Source organism: Periophthalmus magnuspinnatus, chromosome 13 (genome assembly GCF_009829125.3).
Source record: "Periophthalmus magnuspinnatus isolate fPerMag1 chromosome 13, fPerMag1.2.pri, whole genome shotgun sequence".
Lineage (NCBI taxonomy): Eukaryota > Metazoa > Chordata > Actinopteri > Gobiiformes > Gobiidae > Periophthalmus > Periophthalmus magnuspinnatus.
Window position 1 is genome coordinate 16,515,369 of NC_047138.1, and position 20,980 is coordinate 16,536,348.

At 39.7% G+C, this 20,980-nt stretch overlaps 1 protein-coding gene across 2 annotated transcripts in view; it reads left to right on the forward strand.

The window, feature by feature from the left end:
- dscamb (Down syndrome cell adhesion molecule b) overlaps positions 1 to 11,451 on the forward strand; it is a 170,081-nt gene extending 158,630 nt beyond the window's left edge. Inside the window, exons 30-33 of one of the 2 annotated variants that reach the window (XM_033976925.2) lie at positions 497 to 661; positions 5,612 to 5,812; positions 6,216 to 6,518; positions 9,997 to 11,451. In XM_033976925.2, the coding sequence (XP_033832816.1) occupies positions 497 to 661; positions 5,612 to 5,812; positions 6,216 to 6,518; positions 9,997 to 10,508 (1,181 nt within the window). In that variant the 3' untranslated portion in view covers positions 10,509 to 11,451. The remainder of the gene's footprint in view (positions 1 to 496; positions 662 to 5,611; positions 5,813 to 6,215; positions 6,519 to 9,996) is intronic. The other variant, XM_033976927.2, reaches the window with a different exon arrangement.
- The last annotated feature ends 9,529 nt before the right edge of the window (positions 11,452 to 20,980 follow it).

Sequence of the window (20,980 nt, forward strand, 5' to 3'; positions counted from 1 at the left end):
TCCTGTGACCAGCATCAGGTGTGGCAGGGAACGCACCAGATGTGGAAGGGACCTCATCATGCGTGGCAGGGACCTCATAGTGTGTGGCAGGGACCTCATCATGCATTGCAGGGGCCTCATCAGGTGTGGCAGATGAAGTAGCCTGAATGTTGTCACCCTTGACATGTGGCAGGATCACTTGATTTTAAACACTAACACTATCACTGGGTGAAATCCACCCAAAACGTACATTACCCTCTTTCACTATTGCTGGGTGAAAATCACCCGAAAGCAAGCCTGTAGGAAAAAGTGGGCTTTGGGGTAGGGAAACACCCACACCTTCATAGATGTCAAAAACAATGGTGAAGCTACCCAGGGACTCATAACACTCAGAAAAATGCAACATATTGAAAATCATGTAAATACATTTGCTCGGGTGAAAATCACCCGGCGATAGTGCTCTAGGGTTAATCACAAATTCTTATCTCTAAGTCTTATTTTTTCTTCTGTCTCCCAGATGACAGGTCTACGGTGCTGTTGACAGACAATGACTTTGGGGAGACGAACAAGCAGAAGTCATCCACAGTGACCCACACAGTGCACTACCAGTCCCTGTCCCAGGCCACCGGACCCCTGGTGGACGTGTCCGATGCCAGGCCTGGAACCAGTGAGTCCCTCCACCGTCAGTGCTCAACATTTATTTCTTTTACTACTAACACTACTACTATTACTGTCTGTGTGTGTATCGAGGTACTAACAATAACATGTTTTCATAAGAGTGGAGTAGTATGGGCAGGTCAGTGCAGAGGAATTGATTAAGATGTTCAGGTTTGGGTACGTACTACAGTAGACTCCGTTGCAGTGTTGTTACTAAAATTTCAAACTCGATTTTGATACTAAGGAATAGACTCGATACTCAATACTGATTCCAATAGCACATACATTTAAAAAAAAGTTTTATTTAGACAATAGAATGTCATTTTCAAAATTTTATTGTAGTATCACACAGCCTCTTATCTGTGTAATCCCTCAGCCATCAACCATAGTGGTCCATGGGTGTATACTAGTTGATATGGGCTTGATACAGCTCAAGATCATTCTAAAGCTATTCAGGAGAAATTCATCGAATGTGACTTTTTTTTGTATCAATGCCTGCCTGCCTGAGTATCTAGTTTCGATACTAGTTTCAATATCAATTAGTATCTGATTTTCAATACTATGTGTTTCTGTGTTTCCATATAGCACAACGATATATAACAAAAGAAAATACGTTTGTTGAGAAATTTAAACTTAAGGGTACACTGTGTAACTTTTCTTGTACAAGCTATACATGTGTACATATATATGTGTAACATTCCAGGCAAGGTACTAACATATCCTTGGAGACACAGAGCAAGCGGATCCCCCAGAAAAGTTGCATAGTGCACCTTTAACTGCTCTGTCACTACTGGCAAATACACACTTGTACACCTCTGTAGTACCAGAATACTTTTGGTATAAACACTTGTTCTAAGTTCTTTTTGGAGCTAGTGATCAGTTGAGTGAAATAAGATGATATGCTACAGTTAGCGTTTAATGACCGTATTTAAATGCTACAGCTGTTTGGGAATTTTACACAGAGTCAGCACCATATGCCTCTTCATAATAAAAAAAAAAAACATTCTTTGCCCATATAACACTGTAATAATTTCTATATAATCAGTACAAGCAATTAGAAAGTATGAAGTTCACATCTATTTTCAAACATGCAGAGAAATATTTGATTATAAATACTGTTTACAGCATTTAGATCTCATACAAAATACAAAACGCATATAAAATTGCACTGAACTGACCATACCATACCATACTACTCAATGGAAAATACTTGTGTGTATTTGGACTAACTAGCACAGTGGTTCTTAACCTTGTTGGAGGTACTGAACCCCACCAGTTTCATATGCACATTCACCGAACCCTTCTTTATTGAATTTTTTTTTTTTTTTTTCAAATTCAAGCCATATGTATGGAAGCCCGTTTCCGCCATGAAAAAAAAAATAAAAGCCCCACAGAAAGTCGAAATTACGAGTTTTAAACTCGTAATTATGAGTTTAAAACTCGTAATTATGAGTTTAAAACTCGTAATTATGAGTTTAAAACTCGTAATTATGAGTTTAAAACTCGTAATTACGAGTTTAAAACTCGTAATTTCGACTTTTAAAACTACTAATTATGAGTTTAAAACTCGTAATTATGAGTTTTAAAACTACTAATTATGAGTTTAAAACTCGTAATTAGAACTTTTAAAGTCTTAATTGAGCTTGTAGCACACTGCAACTGAGTGTACAGAGCAGAGGAGACAGGAGGAGGACTGTTATGTTTATCACCTACATACTTTTAAAAAATGAATAAATTAAGCTCCAGTAAAGTTTCTGGCGTCTTGAACAAATCAGTGGGCCCTGAGTGCTGTTCTGACCACTCATGAGCTGTGCTCTGTGTCTGTGAGCGCTCGTTTTCCTGGTCTGAGCAGAGTGCCAGCTGGTCACAACCCCGCTGGTTTATTGAGGAAATTATTAAAATACCAAATTCATTTAATCAAAATTGATAAGGTTCACTTTTTGTAAATGTTACATTCCCAAAATTACGAGTTATAAACTCATAATTCATACTTTTAAAAGTCCTAATTACGAGTTTTAAACTCATAATTAGTAGTTTTAAAAGTCGAAATTACGAGTTTTAAACTCGTAATTACGAGTTTTAAACTCATAATTACGAGTTTTAAACTCATAATTACGAGTTTTAAACTCATAATTACGAGTTTTAAACTCATAATTACGAGTTTAAAACTCGTAATTTCGACTTTCTGTGGGGCTTTTATTTTTTTTTTCATGGCGGAAACGGGCTTCCATACATATGTGTGTTTTACTGGTGCACAAAATAAATCGTGCATTAACAACACTGTGTTAAAAGAATAAAACCAATACAATGTATGAACTCACAACAAATTACATACATACCTTTTCACAAAGACATGACCTTTTTTTAACACTACCACACTGAAATAATTTTAATTTTCTATTGTATTATGTATTCCAATAATGAACTTATTGTATTTATGCTATTTATTATTTTTAACATTTTAACACACACCCATCACCTAATTTCCACCAGGCTACAATAATAATTAATATTTACTGCAAATCAGTGTGACTTCTGCTGTTGCCTTTGAGAGACCAGTTCAGAAATGCAGGGCTTTCCCTTGGCAAGTGCCACTCTCATGTCATTTTCACAGCAAAGTCTGTTCCTTTTCTTCGTTTTTATGTCGTTTTATGTTTTTATGCCGTTCGAAGTGACAGTATTCAATGACCAATACACACTGAGAGGAATCTGTATCTGCACACCCAGCTGCTCTATTACTGTACATTTATATATCATATCAAAACACAATATATAATGTGTTTTTGTAAATAAAATATATTTAAAACAAGTGCTATAGGTCAAAATAAATATATATTTACAAACCACACACTGCTATTGTGTGAACAAACACACACTGGAAACTAAAAATACACTGTACATGTGACAGTGTGACAGTCATTCTGTGACAGAGGTTGGAGGATCGAGTCCCGCTCGGATCAACTTCTGTCATTGTGTCCTTAGTTTTGTCATTGTGTCCTTAGGCAAGACACTTCACCAAAGTGGTGTGTGAGTTAATGATTGGTCGTCGGAGGGGGGGCGCAGATTGGCATTAGCTAATGCTAATGATTACACATAATACACATTTGACCCACAATTAAGTCAATAGCAGAATAAACCACGCTTACCGATCAGGAACAGCATCCAGTCCATCAAATCATAAGGTCCTCTGCTCCTGACTCCACCATGAGACCTTCAGGTCCGAGATGCCTCTAGTTTAACTTGTACAAACATCCACAGTGTCCTCGGTCGCGTACTTCCTTTGTTTTGTCCGTTTCGTCATGTTTAAAACGCAAAACTGTTTCAAAACAGTGCGTAAAATTACGCAATTACGCGCGCGTAATTTTACGCGCGGATCTTTGCCCGAGGGCGGGCCGTCCAAACATTTAAGGGGTTAAACAGCACTTAGAATCATTAGCGAGTTTTCACTCCACATCGGCCACATCAGCTGAAACACTGGGAGCGGGACATGAGGACGCCTGTCAATGGCGTTGATAAGCTGCGCAAATACGTATGTGAATCACATAATTGGCTGGAGCAGCTCGTCACCGGTCACACTCACTGACTCACATTGAAAAATAGCGCAGAATCAATTGTTGTGTGTTTATTTTATTTTCAACTCCGGTTCGATTTTTTTGTGCGCAGCACAGATTTTCTGTGCGCGGAGACCGTGCCAGCAGTGCGCAATTGCGCACGCGCGCAGCTTGGAGGGAGCAGTATTTGATAGGCACAGCAAAGGGTGCATTTGTCGAATTAGGACACGGCCAGCGTCTGGAGACGCTCGCAGTCCGCGAATCATATGAGTCGGGTGCGTGTCTTGACCTCCGCCGAACCTCTGGGACTGACTCACCGAACCCCTAGGGTTCGATCGAACCCAGGTTAAGAACCACTGAACTAGCATTTTGTTAGATTACATCATATGTCTTCATATATTTGGGGCGACAGTGGCTCAATGGTTAGAGTGTTGGTCCTCCAACCCGAAGGTCGGAGGACCGAGTCCCGCTCAGACCAAGTTCTGTCGTTGTGTCCTTAGGCAAGACACTTCACCCACATTGCCTAGTATGAAAGTGGTGCGCGAATGATAGGTGGTTGGAGGGGCTGATGGCGCAGATTGGCAGTCTCGCTTCTGTCAGTCTGCCCCAGGGCAGCTGTGGCTACAGTAGTAGCTTACCATCACCAAGTGTGGAAATGAATGAATAATGACTATAGTGTAGTGCTTTGAGAGGCTTTGAAAAAGCGCATTACAAGTGTAAGTTATTATTATTAGTCATAATATTTGCCCCCACTCCTCTGTACAAAGTCACTGTAAGGACATTTTCAGGTCAGTTCAAACACGCTAACTAAGCTAAATTAGCCCATACATCTAGATTCCCTCAGATCAAATACCTTCTCTGCTCAACCTTCCCTCCTGTGATCATAGTCTTATAGATAGAGAGAATGCAGTGACACAGAAAGTGCAGATGTGGGCGCCAGAGTTCATGCACCGCTGGAGCAGAACTGATGAAGAACAGCGATCTGTGTCAGTGCTCTGGTCTGACCAGTGTGTGGGTGCGTGGAGAGGAGGGGGGTCATCTGCTAGTTTAGCTCAGTGTATTATATGTAGGCGATACTGTTCACACAATGCAAAAGCTTCAAACTTAATTTTGATACTGAGGAATATACTTGTTAGTCAATACCGATACCGATACCATGGTTATACTAAAAAAAAGTATTTATTTAGACAATAGAATGTCATTTTCAACATTAAATGGTAGTACTTTCTTTTATATTACCATGTGGCCTTATAACTGTGTAATCCCTCGTTCGTAAAGGTAGGTTCCATACTGGTCCACGGGCCTATATTAGTCTATGTAGTCTTAAATGTAGCAACAAACTATATATGTTTATGTGATGTACCAAAAATACTCACTGACCACATAATTGGTAATTACAATGTAGTAATTGTACATTTGTCCAGACCCCACTGCCAGACGCACTGCCAAAGCTGGTCCTGCCGCCGCCCGAAGCCGCTATGCCAGCCAGTGGACCCTGAACCGGCCCCACCCCACCAGCTCCTCTCACACCCTCACCACAGACTGGAGACTGCCCACACCCAGGGCCACCGGCTCTGTGGACAAGGAGAGCGACAGCTACAGCGTCAGCCCCTCACAAGATACAGGTACAGACTCGTTTAGGTCATGGTTATGGTTATTTTGAGATTGTGAGGTATTTTTATGAACTGTAGATTTTTCTATCTTAATTGGACTTCTATTTCCTGTCCCAGATATATTATAAAAGCAACTCTTAGGGTCAACAAAGGACTTCTGGGTGCTGTCTGGATCTAATTATTAAGCCTTTTTATCAGCAACAAAGCAGGAAGTTAACTGTTAGGTTGCTAGTTGCTTTTAGTATTGCAACTTTGACCTCTGAAAGTTGTGAAATGCCCATGAGGAATACGTTTTGACAACAACAAAAAAAAAAAAAAATTAGTCAGTTTTGTTTTTGACATTTTTAAGACACTAAAAATCAGACACACACATCTATCAAAGGACATATGTATAATTCTAACCATTCTAACCCAGACCGAGCGCGGAGCAGTATGGTGTCCACAGAGAGCGCCTCCTCCACATACGAGGAGCTGGCCCGGGCCTATGAACACGCCAAGATGGAGGAACAGCTGCGCCACGCCAAGTTCACCATCACTGAATGCTTCATCTCGGACACGTCGTCAGAGCAGATGACCGCGGGGACCAATGAGTACACGGACAGCATGACGTCCAGCACGCCCTCCGAGTCGGGCATCTGTCGCTTCACCGCCTCCCCGCCCAAACCTCAGGATGTCAGCCGCGTCATGAACATGGCCGTGCCCAAAGCCCACAGACCTGGTTGGTACCTACTCACAGACACAAAATGATGCCTTAGAGCAGGGGTGTCCAAACTTTTCTCATTAAGGGCCACATATAAAAACACAGACAAAGCTGAGGGCCAATTGAGGGTGACATACTGGTCACCAATACAGTGAATACTTCAAATCTGCATTATTATTACAAGTTAGACTGAACCACTAGCTCTTTATTCATGCTTACATCCTTAGTGGTACACATTAAATATTTGATATGGGCTTGGTAAAATAGATTTTCAGAAATATACAGTAAAAAGTAATGTTTAATAATGTAATATGGGCCAATTCACCTGGAAGCTTGAGGGCCAAGGAAAATTGGTCTGAGGGCCGCATTTGGCCCCCAGGCCATAGTTTGGGCATGCCTGATTTATATATATATATATATATATATATATATATATATATATATATATATATATATATATATATATATATATATATATATATATATATATATATATATATATATATATATATATATATAAACTGAATGTAGTGTGTAGAAGGTATTCAGAAACAAGAATATATCAATAGCTCAAATTTCAATAATTACAAGACCTTATGATTTTAAGGGGACAATAAATCAGTCTTGGCAGTACTGTGTGTACATACATTTAAACAGAATACATTAGAACACCATCACCACCACTACTTTCTCCTCTGTAACCATTTTGGTTACATTGGACACATTTACAAAGGAAGTGGGTGAAGTGTCTTGCTCCAGGACACAACAACAATATAAGCTGGCTAGAGAGGGCTTTAAACTGCCAGTCTTCCGGTAATAGGACAATTAATCCCCAATCGTGCCACTGTTGCCTTTAATATAATGTATGGCATGCTTAGTACTTTATACTATACACTGAAGTAAATTGTAAAAAGTGACTCTCCAATTTGATCTCAGTTTTCAGTGTTATTAAAATCAAACACAATTACATTAATTCCACAGGATACTTCTATTATCAAACTAATAAATACTAATATTATCAAACTAATAAGTACTTCTGCTATGAAATGAAGAGATACTAGCCGGAAAAAGTTGAGTGAGTGCAGGTGTTTGGTTTACCTGAGATGACCCACAGCCCTGGAGGCCACGGCTCTGTCACCGTGTCCAGACTTGTCTTACATTTGTGGGCTCCCCTCGCACCCTCAGCTCCCAGGACAGAGCAGAGGGCAGCTTCGGGCCGCCTCATCAGCCTGTCTGCTCCTATTGTCAGGGCCAGACTCCCCAGACACACAGTCCTGTGCGTGTGGTCCCATGGCTGTGGTGTGACTTACTCTCAAAAACTATCAGCTGGCAAAGTATGTGCCATGGCCATCTATTAATGACGGGGCCTTTTGTAATCTCAAACCAGGTGTTGGGGATCACATTATATTAGGGATAGTGAAATCAGTGTTTCTTTGATGTCACTGGATGTTTTATTATTTCTTTTCTGATAGCAAAAGATTGTTTTTTATGAACTCGACAGATAATGATAATAATAAAAAATTTTATCCAGTTGATAGACTTAATCCTTTTTAGCTATGGATCCTACGTGGGCAACTGTATATTTATGTTCCCCTTTCTAGTCATTTATTCAAGTCAGGGTTATGAGAACAAACAGTTTCTCAGAGGCCGACCAACCCAAAAGCCTGAGACTCCATTCAGAACATACTATTGTTGTGTCCTCGGGTAAGAAACTTCACCCATGTCACCTCTGTATGAATTTGTAGCATGTGTGAGTGATTGGTGGTCAAAGGGGCCAATGGCGCAGATAAGACTGTCACGATAACAAATTTTGAAGTGCGATATATTGCTGAAGTATATTTTAAAAACTCAATAATATAAACCAAACCATAAAGCAAAATGATCACACAAACAGTATTCTAAATATATAATATTGTTAAAAATATGAGCTGCATTAAATATATAACAGAATGCAACACTTCAGTAGTTAGTTTGTGTCTGTAATGAGTCATAGAAGTTCAATATTCAAATTAACCAAATATTTCCTACTAGTACAAAGAAAAAGTACTTACGATAAATACTGACCTTCAAAAAATATTGTTCCATCTGTTATTGATGGAACAATATGTCGAAATAGTAATTATCATGACAGGCCAAGGCGCAGATTGGCTGCCTTGCTTCTGTCTGCCCCAGGGTGGCAAGGAAGTGAATGAATAATGCAATGCAAAGCGGCTTGGAGTGAAATATTGAAAGAGAGAGACAGTGAAGTTTTAAAAGGCCAAATGGCTGCCTCTTTGCTCTGATAAACTCTGTTATTTTCACAGACGGTCTGATTACACAATGATCTGCACTTTAAAGCCTCATGAATTTTCAGTCTCCAACAAACTCCCTGAGCCCCACTTAAATCTATATTTAATTTAATCGCCAGTCCAGGCCATTCATCATCTCTGCTGCTGCTAATAGGTTTTATTATAGAGCACATTTCATTATTCCAACATGAGACTAGACTGTAGCTATCTGTAGACTACAGTGTACATAGACTTCAAATAATTATTGCTATCTTTGACTCACATGCAGGAATTCATGGATGGGTACATTTGGATGTCTTTGGGGAGTAGAAACTGATTGGCAGCTCATTCGAAGTCACTCTGAGGTTCAGTGCAGACTTGACCTTGCAATCCAATACTCTAGGCACTGGGACAATTTGCTGTGGTTAATATGTAATGAGCTCACTGTAAATGGTCTATACACGGGAGACTATTAAGACAACGGGCTGAAGACAAGTGGACAGCTGCTGTTGTATAACTCCATACCCAGGGCTGGACAGTAGCACTGACTGGACAAACAAGGATATATTTATATTTGAGCTATTCTTATTCTTATGTATTGCTAGTGCAAGTTAAGATCCTGATTGGCTAGTTATTTTTCAAACTGTTGAAAAAGGTTTCTGCCATGTCATTGCTTACAGTTATAATTAAAATGTCAGTCAGTGTCATAATATAGTTCATACATTTGGTTTTATACCCATCAGGATTTCCCATACCATTTGTCAAGACTGCATTTCTACAAACTTTAATGTTTTTGTGACTATATTGAACTTTTAACATTGCATCAATTCTGACATCCAGATTAATATAATTTTTCCATATTGCTCGCTGCAAATCAAAAGGATTTTTCCTCTCAGTGTAGTCTTGTTCGACTGGGGTTAAAATAATAGTCTTTGCATAAATGTCAAGGTGATGTCTGAGCTGAGCAGGGAGCAGAGTGATCCTGGCTCTACACAGGAACCTAAGGGAGAGTAAATGTGATTATTCCTGCTGCGAGCTCAAAACCTGTTCTCCACAGACTCTTTGTGACATTTGAGCTGTTGTCAAACTAAAGCTCTGGCCCCACATTAATAATCATTCATAATAGTTTATGTGCAAAGACAACACTACCCAAGAGTCATTTCATGTCAAATTGTACCATTACAATGTGAACAACAGAACTGACTCTTCTCTGTGATGAAACCTTTCAGCAGGTGAGCTGGTGCACCTCCCGCCTTACCTTCGCATGGACTTCCTGTTGAACCGAGGCGTGCCATTGGCCGCTCGAGGAGGGGCGGTCAGCAGCAGCAGTGGCAGCAGCATCGGAGGAGGAGCAGGAGGAGCGGGAGCCAGCGGAGGTGCCGGTGCTACAGGGGAGAGCAGAGCCGTGGTGCCTGTGGGAGCGGCAGGAGCCATGGGCCAGGCCTGTCTGGAGCCCCAGAGGAGCCGTACACTGAAGAGGCCCCCGCCCATGGAGCCCACCATGGAGGTGCCCTCCGCCAGAGAGCTGCAGCAGTGGCAGCCCGGAAGTGCCTCCACCCTACCCCACCGAGGGGAGCGAGGAGAGGCCCGGGGAGAGGTCCGGCCAGAGGGACCCCAGTCAGGAGACCTGGCCCAAGCACAGGCTGCCAAACTCAGCACCTCCCAGGAGTCTCTCCTGGACTCCAGAGGACACCTGAAACAGAGCAACAACCCCTACGCCAAGTCCTACACCCTGGTATAACACTGGTATAAGTCTGGCCCAGCCCTGGACTCAGCCAGCCCCTCCCCCTGAACTCTGTACATACAGCTCTGACATGCGTCTCACGTGGATGCTTCACTCTTTCTTTCTCTCTTTTCTTCCTTTCTGTCGCTTTTCTCTACGGTGGCCCAGAGGGTTCACTATGTTGATAATACAGAAAGTACATGCACAATGATAAAGCTGCAGTTATCTCGGAAACATCAGCTCTTGTTTCCTGCACAGATGTAACAAACCAAGTCTCCAATGCTAACGCTAACAGCACACTCACGTCTGCCTAAATGCATCATGTTTATTTTCAGTGCAGTGAACCTCTCGGGCCACCGTACCTCTCTGTTGCTTTTGCACTCTTCATTCTGTCACTCGCTCCTTGGATTTTCACAGTTTTTATTTTGTACTTGAGTATTCTTTTAAAGTGATGACATATGAGGATTGCCAAAATGATTTATTTAAAAATTTCAGAAAGAGAAAAAATGCTATTGAATTTATATCAAGGACAATTATAGTCATTATTATTACTATTATTATTATATAAAAGCAGAAAATATTCTAAAAACAGATGGGAGAGAGGAGCTATGTGGAGTAGTCTGCAGGGGAATTGGTTTATTTATTTTGGTTTTCTTGTGGCAGTGTGATGAATTCTGTGATTGGGTAACAGAGGGTCTGAAGAGCCAATGAGGGACAAGTATAAGAGTGACACGGACTGGAGCGCCGATGCTGACCAATCGTATTGTTTTTCAACCTTCCCGGTGACTGCATGGCGACTGATAAATGACAATTAATAGGAATGGCTGGAAATCCAAAAAAGAGAATTTTTGTCACACTATAAAGTTATACAATGTGAATATATATAAAGAGATCACTTTTATTTGTGGATATTATGGGGAAATGATTTGATTAATAAAGTCCTTAGTCATGTTTGCACAAATCTGTCTGTTTATTTCACGGAACTTTTGAAGACACACCACATAAAATCCTGAAGTGTTATGTCAGATGCCCTTCCTGACACCACACTGTTTATTTATCCAGGTTTGGGACCATCACACTGGCTCGTAAACCTATGTGTTTATCTTAAACGGGGGGTAGGTTTTTGAGCTAAAGTACTGTAAAGGTGCACTAACTTTTCTGGTGCAGGGTCCGCCAGATGCTATCTTCATGGAGATGTTATTGCTGTGCTTGGAATGTTCCATAGTATGGCATTAAACATACCTCTCTTGCATTTACTCAATCAAAAAAGAAAAACAGAAAAATTTGAGAATCATGCATCGGTACTGTAGGCTTGCTAATCCATAGATCTGACTTGGCTTTCTTGTCTTTATGGAGAAAGATACTGCTGATCATTCTGGGCAAAGCACTAACATCTTCATGACAAACAGTTGGAGGAGCACATGCCACAAACCCACCAGAAAAGTTACATAGCGCACCTTTAAAGTTAAGTAGACTAAACACTTCATTATTGTGTTTCAGCACTTTGGCTGGGTTTCAAACTCACAGACATTATATGTGCTCTGGCTTAACCACTATGCTATTGTTACAGTATCCCCATACTATCAACAGAGGGCGCTGTGCAGTCACCAAATTTTGTCATTTCTCACCAAAGAGGATTGAATGATTTCTACGAAGCAGTAGATGTAGGATTATGATTTTGTGACTTTGTGAAGAGAGGAGACTCAGAAAGCACAAATAAAACATCAATTTTATCAAGTGCATGTCTGTCGGTCAGGGAGGCTATAACAGTGTACAGTTTCAGTCTCAATTAAAGGTGCACTAGAGGAGGAGGAGGAAGAGTACAAGGACTAATACAGCAAAGCACAGGCACAGGCAGAAGTGAATTATTTATGCCACAGTGAGAGACCGGCCCAGATCAGATGGAAAAAAGTAGACCCATGCCTACACAAATGATAAATAAACATGATTCATTATTGCTTACAGATGTAAAAATTCTGTATTTTATTTTTTTGTTATGTGTACAATTGAGTCTTTTGCAGGTCCTTTCTTTTCCACCTGTCCACCCACAGTTCTCCACTTATTTACGTTTTTTGGAAGGAGAGAACATTTTTTTGTTTTGTAGTTATTTTTCAAGAGAAAAAATGAATTTAAATAGTCTTCTGCTGCAGTGAAATGCACTATGAAGAGAGTCATTTCAGTTTCCACTCATTACCAAGACTTAAAGAACTAAAGAACTAGAAATGAAGAAAGGAGCTGCAAGAATGTGTCTTTTCTCCAGATCTTTTCAATCTGTATGGTGAATGGATATTGAGAGAGCTGACCGGATGCCCTTGTGTGGTGATGGGAGGGACAACGTTAAACAGCCTAAGGTACGTGGATGATACAGTTCTCATAGCCACCTTAGAACCCCACTTACAGCAAATTGGCAACAAATGTGTGACAGGAAATGAGAAAAATGACTTTCCATCAACCATAAAAAATGTGTGCTTTGTAGTTATAAAGAAAAAGAACATCCCTGAATGCAACTTTGACATCAGTGGAGACAAACTGAAGCAAGTGAGACACTGAGCACCCTGTGGAGAGAGCAGGTCAAAGGTCTTCCCACCACCAATACCAATGAAGACATTTACAGGAGTGGAGTGGGCTTATACAAGCTGCTGCAGCCTACGCCCCCTCTGTCCTGGCTCAACACTCAGCTGATCCTGTCTCAAGGGTAAACACTGAGGAATTGCAGCTGCCCAGAGACTCCAGGGGCCCAGCTGCACTCAGGATGCAGTCGGCTATTGAACTCATACCTCAGTCCGGAGTGTGGCCAAGCATCTCATACAACACAGCGCCTCTTCACTTGCCCTGCGGAATCTCTATGGACAGACCCCATAAGACCAGAGAAGAGAAATCCTGGGAGTAACTTAGAAGACAATGACAAAAGATGGTTTGGGTTACAACCAGCATTGGGTCCAGACCAAACTGAGTGAGTGTGCAATGGAGTTTTAAATGGGTGCAAAGACAATACTCCTCCATTAAGTGTCATCATTTTAAATAAGGTTGCAATGCACCCTTTTGCACCCCTGTAAAAAACAACAACAACAGCAACAACAACAACAACAAATGAAGCAGGTCTACATCTCCAAAGCTGGATAACTTCAAATGAGAAATGTGAGAAAGAAATTACAAGGAGAATATCAATGGAAAAAGATGCCTTCTTGAAAATGAACACTCTCCCTTGTAATCTGAAAGTGAAAATGAACACATGACCATGGCTGCAAGCAACAAAAATGTGGTTCTTAAGGCGGATGATGAGAGTACAGTGGACAAGCCACACAACTAATGACACAGTATTACACAGAGCTGGAATCAGATTCAAAAACAACAACTAGACTTTCTGGGACACTGTATGAGGAAGGAGGGGATGGAGTCTCTCTTCCTCATTGGGAAGATAAAGGGAAAGTGGGACGGAGGATGCTAAAGATGAATTTTGCTCAGCAGTATTACAGCTTGGACCAGACGAACACCATTCAACTGTTGAGAGTGACAAACAAGAGAGACGACCGATTAGGATTCCATGGTTGCCTATGTCACTTGATATGCCACTGGAACAAGAAGAATCTCATTATGATTTTTCTGACAAGCATTGCAATTTATTTATGTTTTAAATATAGGATTCTGTACAAATATTTTAAATGCATCCAAGAGAACTGACAAAAAGACTGAAATATGAACTGACAAACTAATACAAGAATCACATTTCAGAACATGTTTGTACAGATCTAAACTACAGGGTTGGCAGTTTTGTTTTGTTTTGTTTTTGGTTTTTTTGCAGAATATGACAGGGTATTTAGTTGTTCATGAGGAGATTGAGGAAATGATGGTACTTTGAAAACCGCAGGCTTTGGGATTTGTGAATTGCAGCCATTTAAATTTCAATTACCATTGCTATTAATTTAATAATATCGATTAATGTGCCTACATCATTTGACCCAGAATAAAACTTGTGCTATATATTATTATCAAAAACACATTAACCTTGCTTTGCTCAGTTTGATTTGTGTCAACTGTATTTGACTTTCACATATAAGTGCAAATGGCCATTCGTTCCCTATAGTGGACTTCATGAGCACTTTTCACTGCCCCCATGTCAGCACACTCCTCCATCACGACCCTCACTTCTAATGGACCCTCCAAAGCGTGCACTCTGGAGGGAGGGAGATTTACAAGGTGCAGGACAATCATCGCCTCTATCTGCAGGTATGTGTGCAGGTATGTATGCAGGTGTGTGTGTGTGTGGTCCATGTGTCTGTAATGAAGATGGATTGTCCTCCTCTTTATACCCTTGCACTTGGCTCTCACATTAGAAGTACTTGGACTGGACTCACTGACCCCCCTGGAGAGAAAGGTAGTAGCCCCAAACTGTACAAGTACCTGTACAAGTACAGGTACTTGAAAATAGTAACGCTGAAGTCTTCCAGAAAGAAAACTTAAGTTACTTCCTGGATTCGGAGTATCCTAATAATTCACCAGGATGAATTTAAAAGTGCTTTTCACAACTCTGAGACCAGTATGGAGTTTTGCCATGACGGTAAAGCTAACAACTAGCAACAACTAGCATGCTAACTTGCACTTCCTATTTATTGGTCAATGAAACGCATTATAATTAAATGCAGACAGTACACAGCGGACATATTTTGACCTCAACAGCAAGACAAATTTTGCCCGAAGTCCTGACCTTCTTACACCATGGAAATGTTATTGTTTTGCTTGAAATGTTCCACTGTATAGCATTAAATGTATGAATCTTCCGTTTGATCAATTGCAGGTTTTGTTTGTTTTTTTTTACAGAGAGAACAAACATTCTTACTGTGAGCAGGGCCGCCTCTCCACAGATCTGACCTGTAACTAGGCCTTTGAAATTGACTGCTTTTCTGTGGAAAATTCCAGGCAAAGCAGCAACATTTCCATGGAGACAAGCAGGTGTTGGACAAACCTACTAGTTTCATTACTTACTTTATACGTTTATAAATTAAATGTATATCCTACTCTAACTTTACTAAAGCAAATGTAGAATTACTTCCAAATAATATTATTTATTTAGCCAACAAATAAAAAGTACACAACTACTTCAAAAAGTTGTTTCACATGTTAAAGTAGTCAGGACTGAACAATTCTAATTTACTGTAGAAGTCCTTCATCTCCTAGGGTTTGTCGCAGTGTTACCTCAGTGCACAGAGGGAGAGCGAGGTGACGTGGAGATCAGGACACGGATGAGTTTTCCCATAAGAGTGTCATAACGAGGAGCCCGAGGAGCAGGAAGTGACAGGGGGGCCATTTAAGGAGCTCGGTGCCTACACGCAGAGCTCTCAGTGCAGTCACCAAAGCCTCAGCTAACCCTTGTGTGACTGAAGTGCACGAATACAGACACTGCAGGGGAGGAGTGGGAGGGACGGAGGGAGGGCCATCTGGAACTATTACAGGGGAACAAAAGTATAGGAAGAAGTAGATGGAATAAGTTTTAAAAGATTTAAAATGACCTACTAATTGAAACAGGTCCATTGGTATTTTATTGCAGTAAGCAGCAGATTTTCAGATTTTAAATGTTTTTATTGCTGAAATATTTACCTTTTTTGAACCATAACAAGTAAGTACAGGGATGGTAGGTGAAAACAGACATTTTCTGAGCAATCAAGCCTCCAATGCAGGACAATACAGGATTACTCAAACATGTATGAATCACTTGAGTAGCTAATGATGAGCTTTTAACCATTACAACATGGTTAAAAGCTCACAAAACTTTCACTTTCTTCATTTTTAACATCACAAACTAGCACAATTGAGGCAACCCCACTCACAGTAATAACTCATGTTTTTCAAAGATTTTTTTTAGCAATAAACGCACTGTTATTGAACAAATACAAAGCAGAAACGTTTAATAAACTGTGGAACATTCTAGGCCAGACAATAACACTTCCATGAGACGAGCAGGCGAATGACCCCCATCAGAAAAGTTACATAATGCACCTTTAAAACAAACTTCCAAACCAGGTGCAGTATGACAGACGAAAGACGCCCTCTCCTCCTGTCCTCTGCTCTGTCACCATCGATCTGCAGACAGAGGGACAAAGGAGAGAGGAGGACGGAGGACTGGACCTCTCTCATGTGTCCCCTGAGAGCTGCTGTGTGTTACATGTGAACAGCAATGGCGCTATACTTCATATACTGCACTGTGTCCTTCAGCCTCAGCCAACTCTGCACTGACTCTGAGACTTTCAAGTGTCTTTGAATCGGAGCAATTATATATAAGCAACAGCTGTGAGTCTATATACGAGTTTATATGAGGCTATATATGAGTCTATCTATGGAGTCTATATATGAGTTTATATATGAGGCTATAGATGAGGCTATATATGAGTCTATATATGGGGTCTATACAGTATATGAGTTAATATATTAGTTTCTATATTAGTCTATTTATGGGGTCTATATATGAGGCTATATATGTGTCTATATGGGGTCTACATATGAATCTATGTATGAGTCTGTCTATTCAGCTATATATGAGTCTATATATCGGGTATAGAATAGAATAGAATAGAATAGAATGCCTTTATTGTCACTATACACATGTACAACACCATACATATGCACAGCGAGATTAAAAACAACTCACCCTCCAATACAGACATGGGACAACTACAACACAGTATAACTAAAATAAATAAGTAAGTGCTAGTGCCAGACATTAAAACACCCCAAACTACAACTCTCAGTCAAACTAAATTTACAATTACCCAGTAGTAAATACTGCAGAGTCACATACTGCACTTGATCAAGTATTGCACTGTATTAGCTATTGCACTGTGATAAATATTGCACTGTGTTAAATATTGCACTGTGTTAAATATTGCACTCAGTCAAGCGTATTGCACTGTATTAAATATTGCACTCAGTCAAACATATTGCACTGTATTAAATATTGAATATTGCACTCAATAAAAATATTGCACTATATTAAATATTGCACAAGTAAGAGGTCAGTGCATACGTGAATTCAAAAAGGTTATGGCACTAGGGAAAAAACTTTTTTTGAGTCTGGTGGTCCTTGCTTTGATGGACCTGTAGCGCCTTCCCGAGGGCAGCAGGTGAAACAGGTCGAAGCCAGGGTGGGAGTTGTCCTTAATAATGTTATTTATTTATTTATTATTAAGGTATACATATGAGTCTATATATGAAGCTATGTATGAGGCTATGACTATATATGGGGTCTATATATGAGACTATATATGACTCTATATATGAGTTTATATATGAGTCTGTATATGGGTCTATATGAGTTAGTCTTTATTTATTAGAAGGGACAATGTACAGAGACATTATGCTCATAAAACAGAGATGATCTGCACCAGATTATAGCTAAACAGCTAGTTTTCATCTGCAGTCCCTGACAAACAATAGAAAAAAAAGAAGAAAAAAATTACACAGTGGAGATTAACATAATCAATAATAAAAGACAATAATCATTAATTCCTATTAGTCGATGCATGCATTACATAGTAAAAGACATACATTTCATATTAAGTCTATATATGGGGCCTATATATGAGTCTATATATGAGGCTATGTTTCTGCTGAGTTTAACCATTATTACCTGATGATGCAAATAGACCTATGTGTTGTCAGTGTATTTGCAGATTTCATTAATATATTTTTGTTCCTGTTTTGAAGGACTTTTGTAGAATTTTTGCCCATTCAAGAGATTATATTCTGGTTTGAAATTGGTAATCGTTATGGCAATGGTCCTCAATTGATTGAAACTCATGGATAGAGCAAAGGAGTGATTGACTGCTCTTGTGGCTACCTGGCTGACACATTGAGCATTTTTTGTAAGTTTTTTTTTTGCTCAGTTTTAAACATCATATCTTGGTATTTTAAATAAGATGTGCAGCATGTGCAGATCAAAGGACACAAGTAAGGGACCGTTGGATTGTGTGAAATGAGCTGTTTGTTTGTGTATCCATGGAGACCGTGTAAGAGGCTAGTTAAGGACCTTTGAGATGCTACAGATTTTTTTCGTCATATGTTGGCTTCTTACACCAAATGTGGCAGAGGAAATACTTTGAGGCAATGGACCATTTCATCATCACAGAACAACAGAGCAGAGTGATCCATCTATCTATCTATCTATCTATCTGACATGGCTTAAAAATTCACTAAAATTCTAACTTTATTTTTTTAAATTAGTATTTAAATCAGCCTTGTTCTTGATTTTGACAACCTCATATTGCAGTTGTCTCATTAGAAAAGAAATATAGAAATTTGACAGTTTTCCCCTCAATTTTAACTTAATTTTGGTTTGTCAGACTTATATTATATACATAAACTGGTGCATCTCATGTAGCGAATGGCCACAGTTCAGTATAGGCTTGTTTTAGGAGTTTACTATCTCCAAAGGTTGATCACAATTATAATTTGTCGCCGGTCTCTGTAGGGAAGAGCAGAGTAGATCAAAGTTGTAAAAAGTGTTCAAAGTGGTGCCACCTCCTCATGGAAGTTGAAAATCCACAGCACATATATGTGTGTATGGAGGAGGGGAAGTGGATTAAACATTACAATGGTTGCCGCGGGTTACATCATTGTACACTCATGATGTCTAGACTCAGAGAGGTGCTGAGAAGAGCTCGTGCTGTTTGGAGAGAAGATTCAATATGTGTCAAGATGGATCTTCATTCACACATCAGTCACAATGTTTTTGATTGATTTAGGCAAGGCAAGTTTATTTGTATAGCGCAATTCGTATACATTAAAATCACATTACAAACTAATCACAACATAATCACAAACAATCATCATAAAATTAACATTTAAGGAGAAAAGTGCAGAATAAAAACCTTTTAGTCATATACACAGCTAAACAGAACCGTTTGCCCTTGGATTTAAACATTGTCAAAGTAGAGGCCTATCTCAAATCTTCAGGAAGATTGTTCTGTTAGCATGCTAGTTATTGTTAGCATTACTGTGATGTATCATGGTGAATAATTAGGATGCTCGGAATGTGCTAAACTACATCGAATTAAGATGAGCTTGTTCTGTTTTTGATGAGATACAGTGGCTTTAAATGTTCAGTATAACTCTAACCACATAATTGTATCGCTACAGTGTATATACTGCCATATTGTGAGATTTAATGTACTCTTTTCTCCCTGCAGGGAAATTTGTAGAACAACCAACATGTCAGAAGCAGCGGGAGTCTGCATTGTAGAACTAGGTACCCTTCTTCAGATCTTATGCAGAATTTTGTTCAACAGAATCAATCTTTTTGCTGTAGCTGTTTTTCTTGCCTATTTTTGTTTGCTCAAACTACAAACGTGTTAAAATAAACCCTCAGCCTTTTCAGCAGGTCTCAAACAATAATAAAATATACTTCTACTTTCCAGACCAGTTCAAAAAATGTATTAAACATAAAAAGCATTTACTTTAAAATGTACTTGAACTGAAGTACAGATACCTAAAATGTATACTTACAGTACAATACTTTACTACTTCTACTTCATTAGGTTCCAGCACTAGTGAAACCACATCAACTATGAGCTTGGGGTCCATCCTTGGTTGGTTAAACACTGTCACTCACTCGGAACAAGACAGAGGCTGACCAATAGGAGGACTGGGTGGGAAAGTTCATGTTTAATCCTTAGTGTCATCTTGTTCTTGTCCTGATAAAGTCCTGTTTTATGTTTGTTTATGCTGTTTATTTCCCATCATTGTAAATGTGAGACAGACATGGTATTTGCAATCTTTGTCCTGCTGAGGTCATTTTCAGGTTGCCAACAACGAGGGGCTCTTCTATACTCTCTGCGACTTCAAGACCATCTGCCTGATTCTTATCGTTTTAAAAATGTGAAAAACAGAACTACCAGTGGTTCATTGTAAACAGTTTTCAGTGGTCCAAAGTTATTCCTCATTTACGTTATGCATTCTGACCATCTTAATTATTCACAATGATGAGTTTATAAGCGCTTTTTACAACTCTCAGAGACCAGAGTGGAGGTTTACTGTTATGGTAAAGCCAACAACAACTACCATGCTAACTGCGCACTTCCGGACAATAAAACGCTTTAGAATTAGACACAGTACACATCAGACATATTCTGACCGCAAGAGCTGCTTGTACAATATATCTGTACTGGGGCAAGACAAATGTTGCCCAAATACAATGGGCAAAATCAGGTACAGGCCCTTTAATAACTTTAAATAATGTTCTCTCGTTACAATTTATACTTAAGTAAACATTCTTCATGTTTTGCTGTAAAAATATAAAAACATTATTTTAAAATGTACAAACACACCGGTCTCTGTAGATTAAATAAATGTAAAGCATAGGCATGTTGACGCAGTCTGAAGGACACTTTTTACAAGTACTGCTCTGTATATAACTGTATCTAGTGCCTGCAGTGATTGATGACCTTTGACCTCGCTGCTGTTCTTCCGGCACACGTGTTTACAGGGCGCAGCACTCGTGG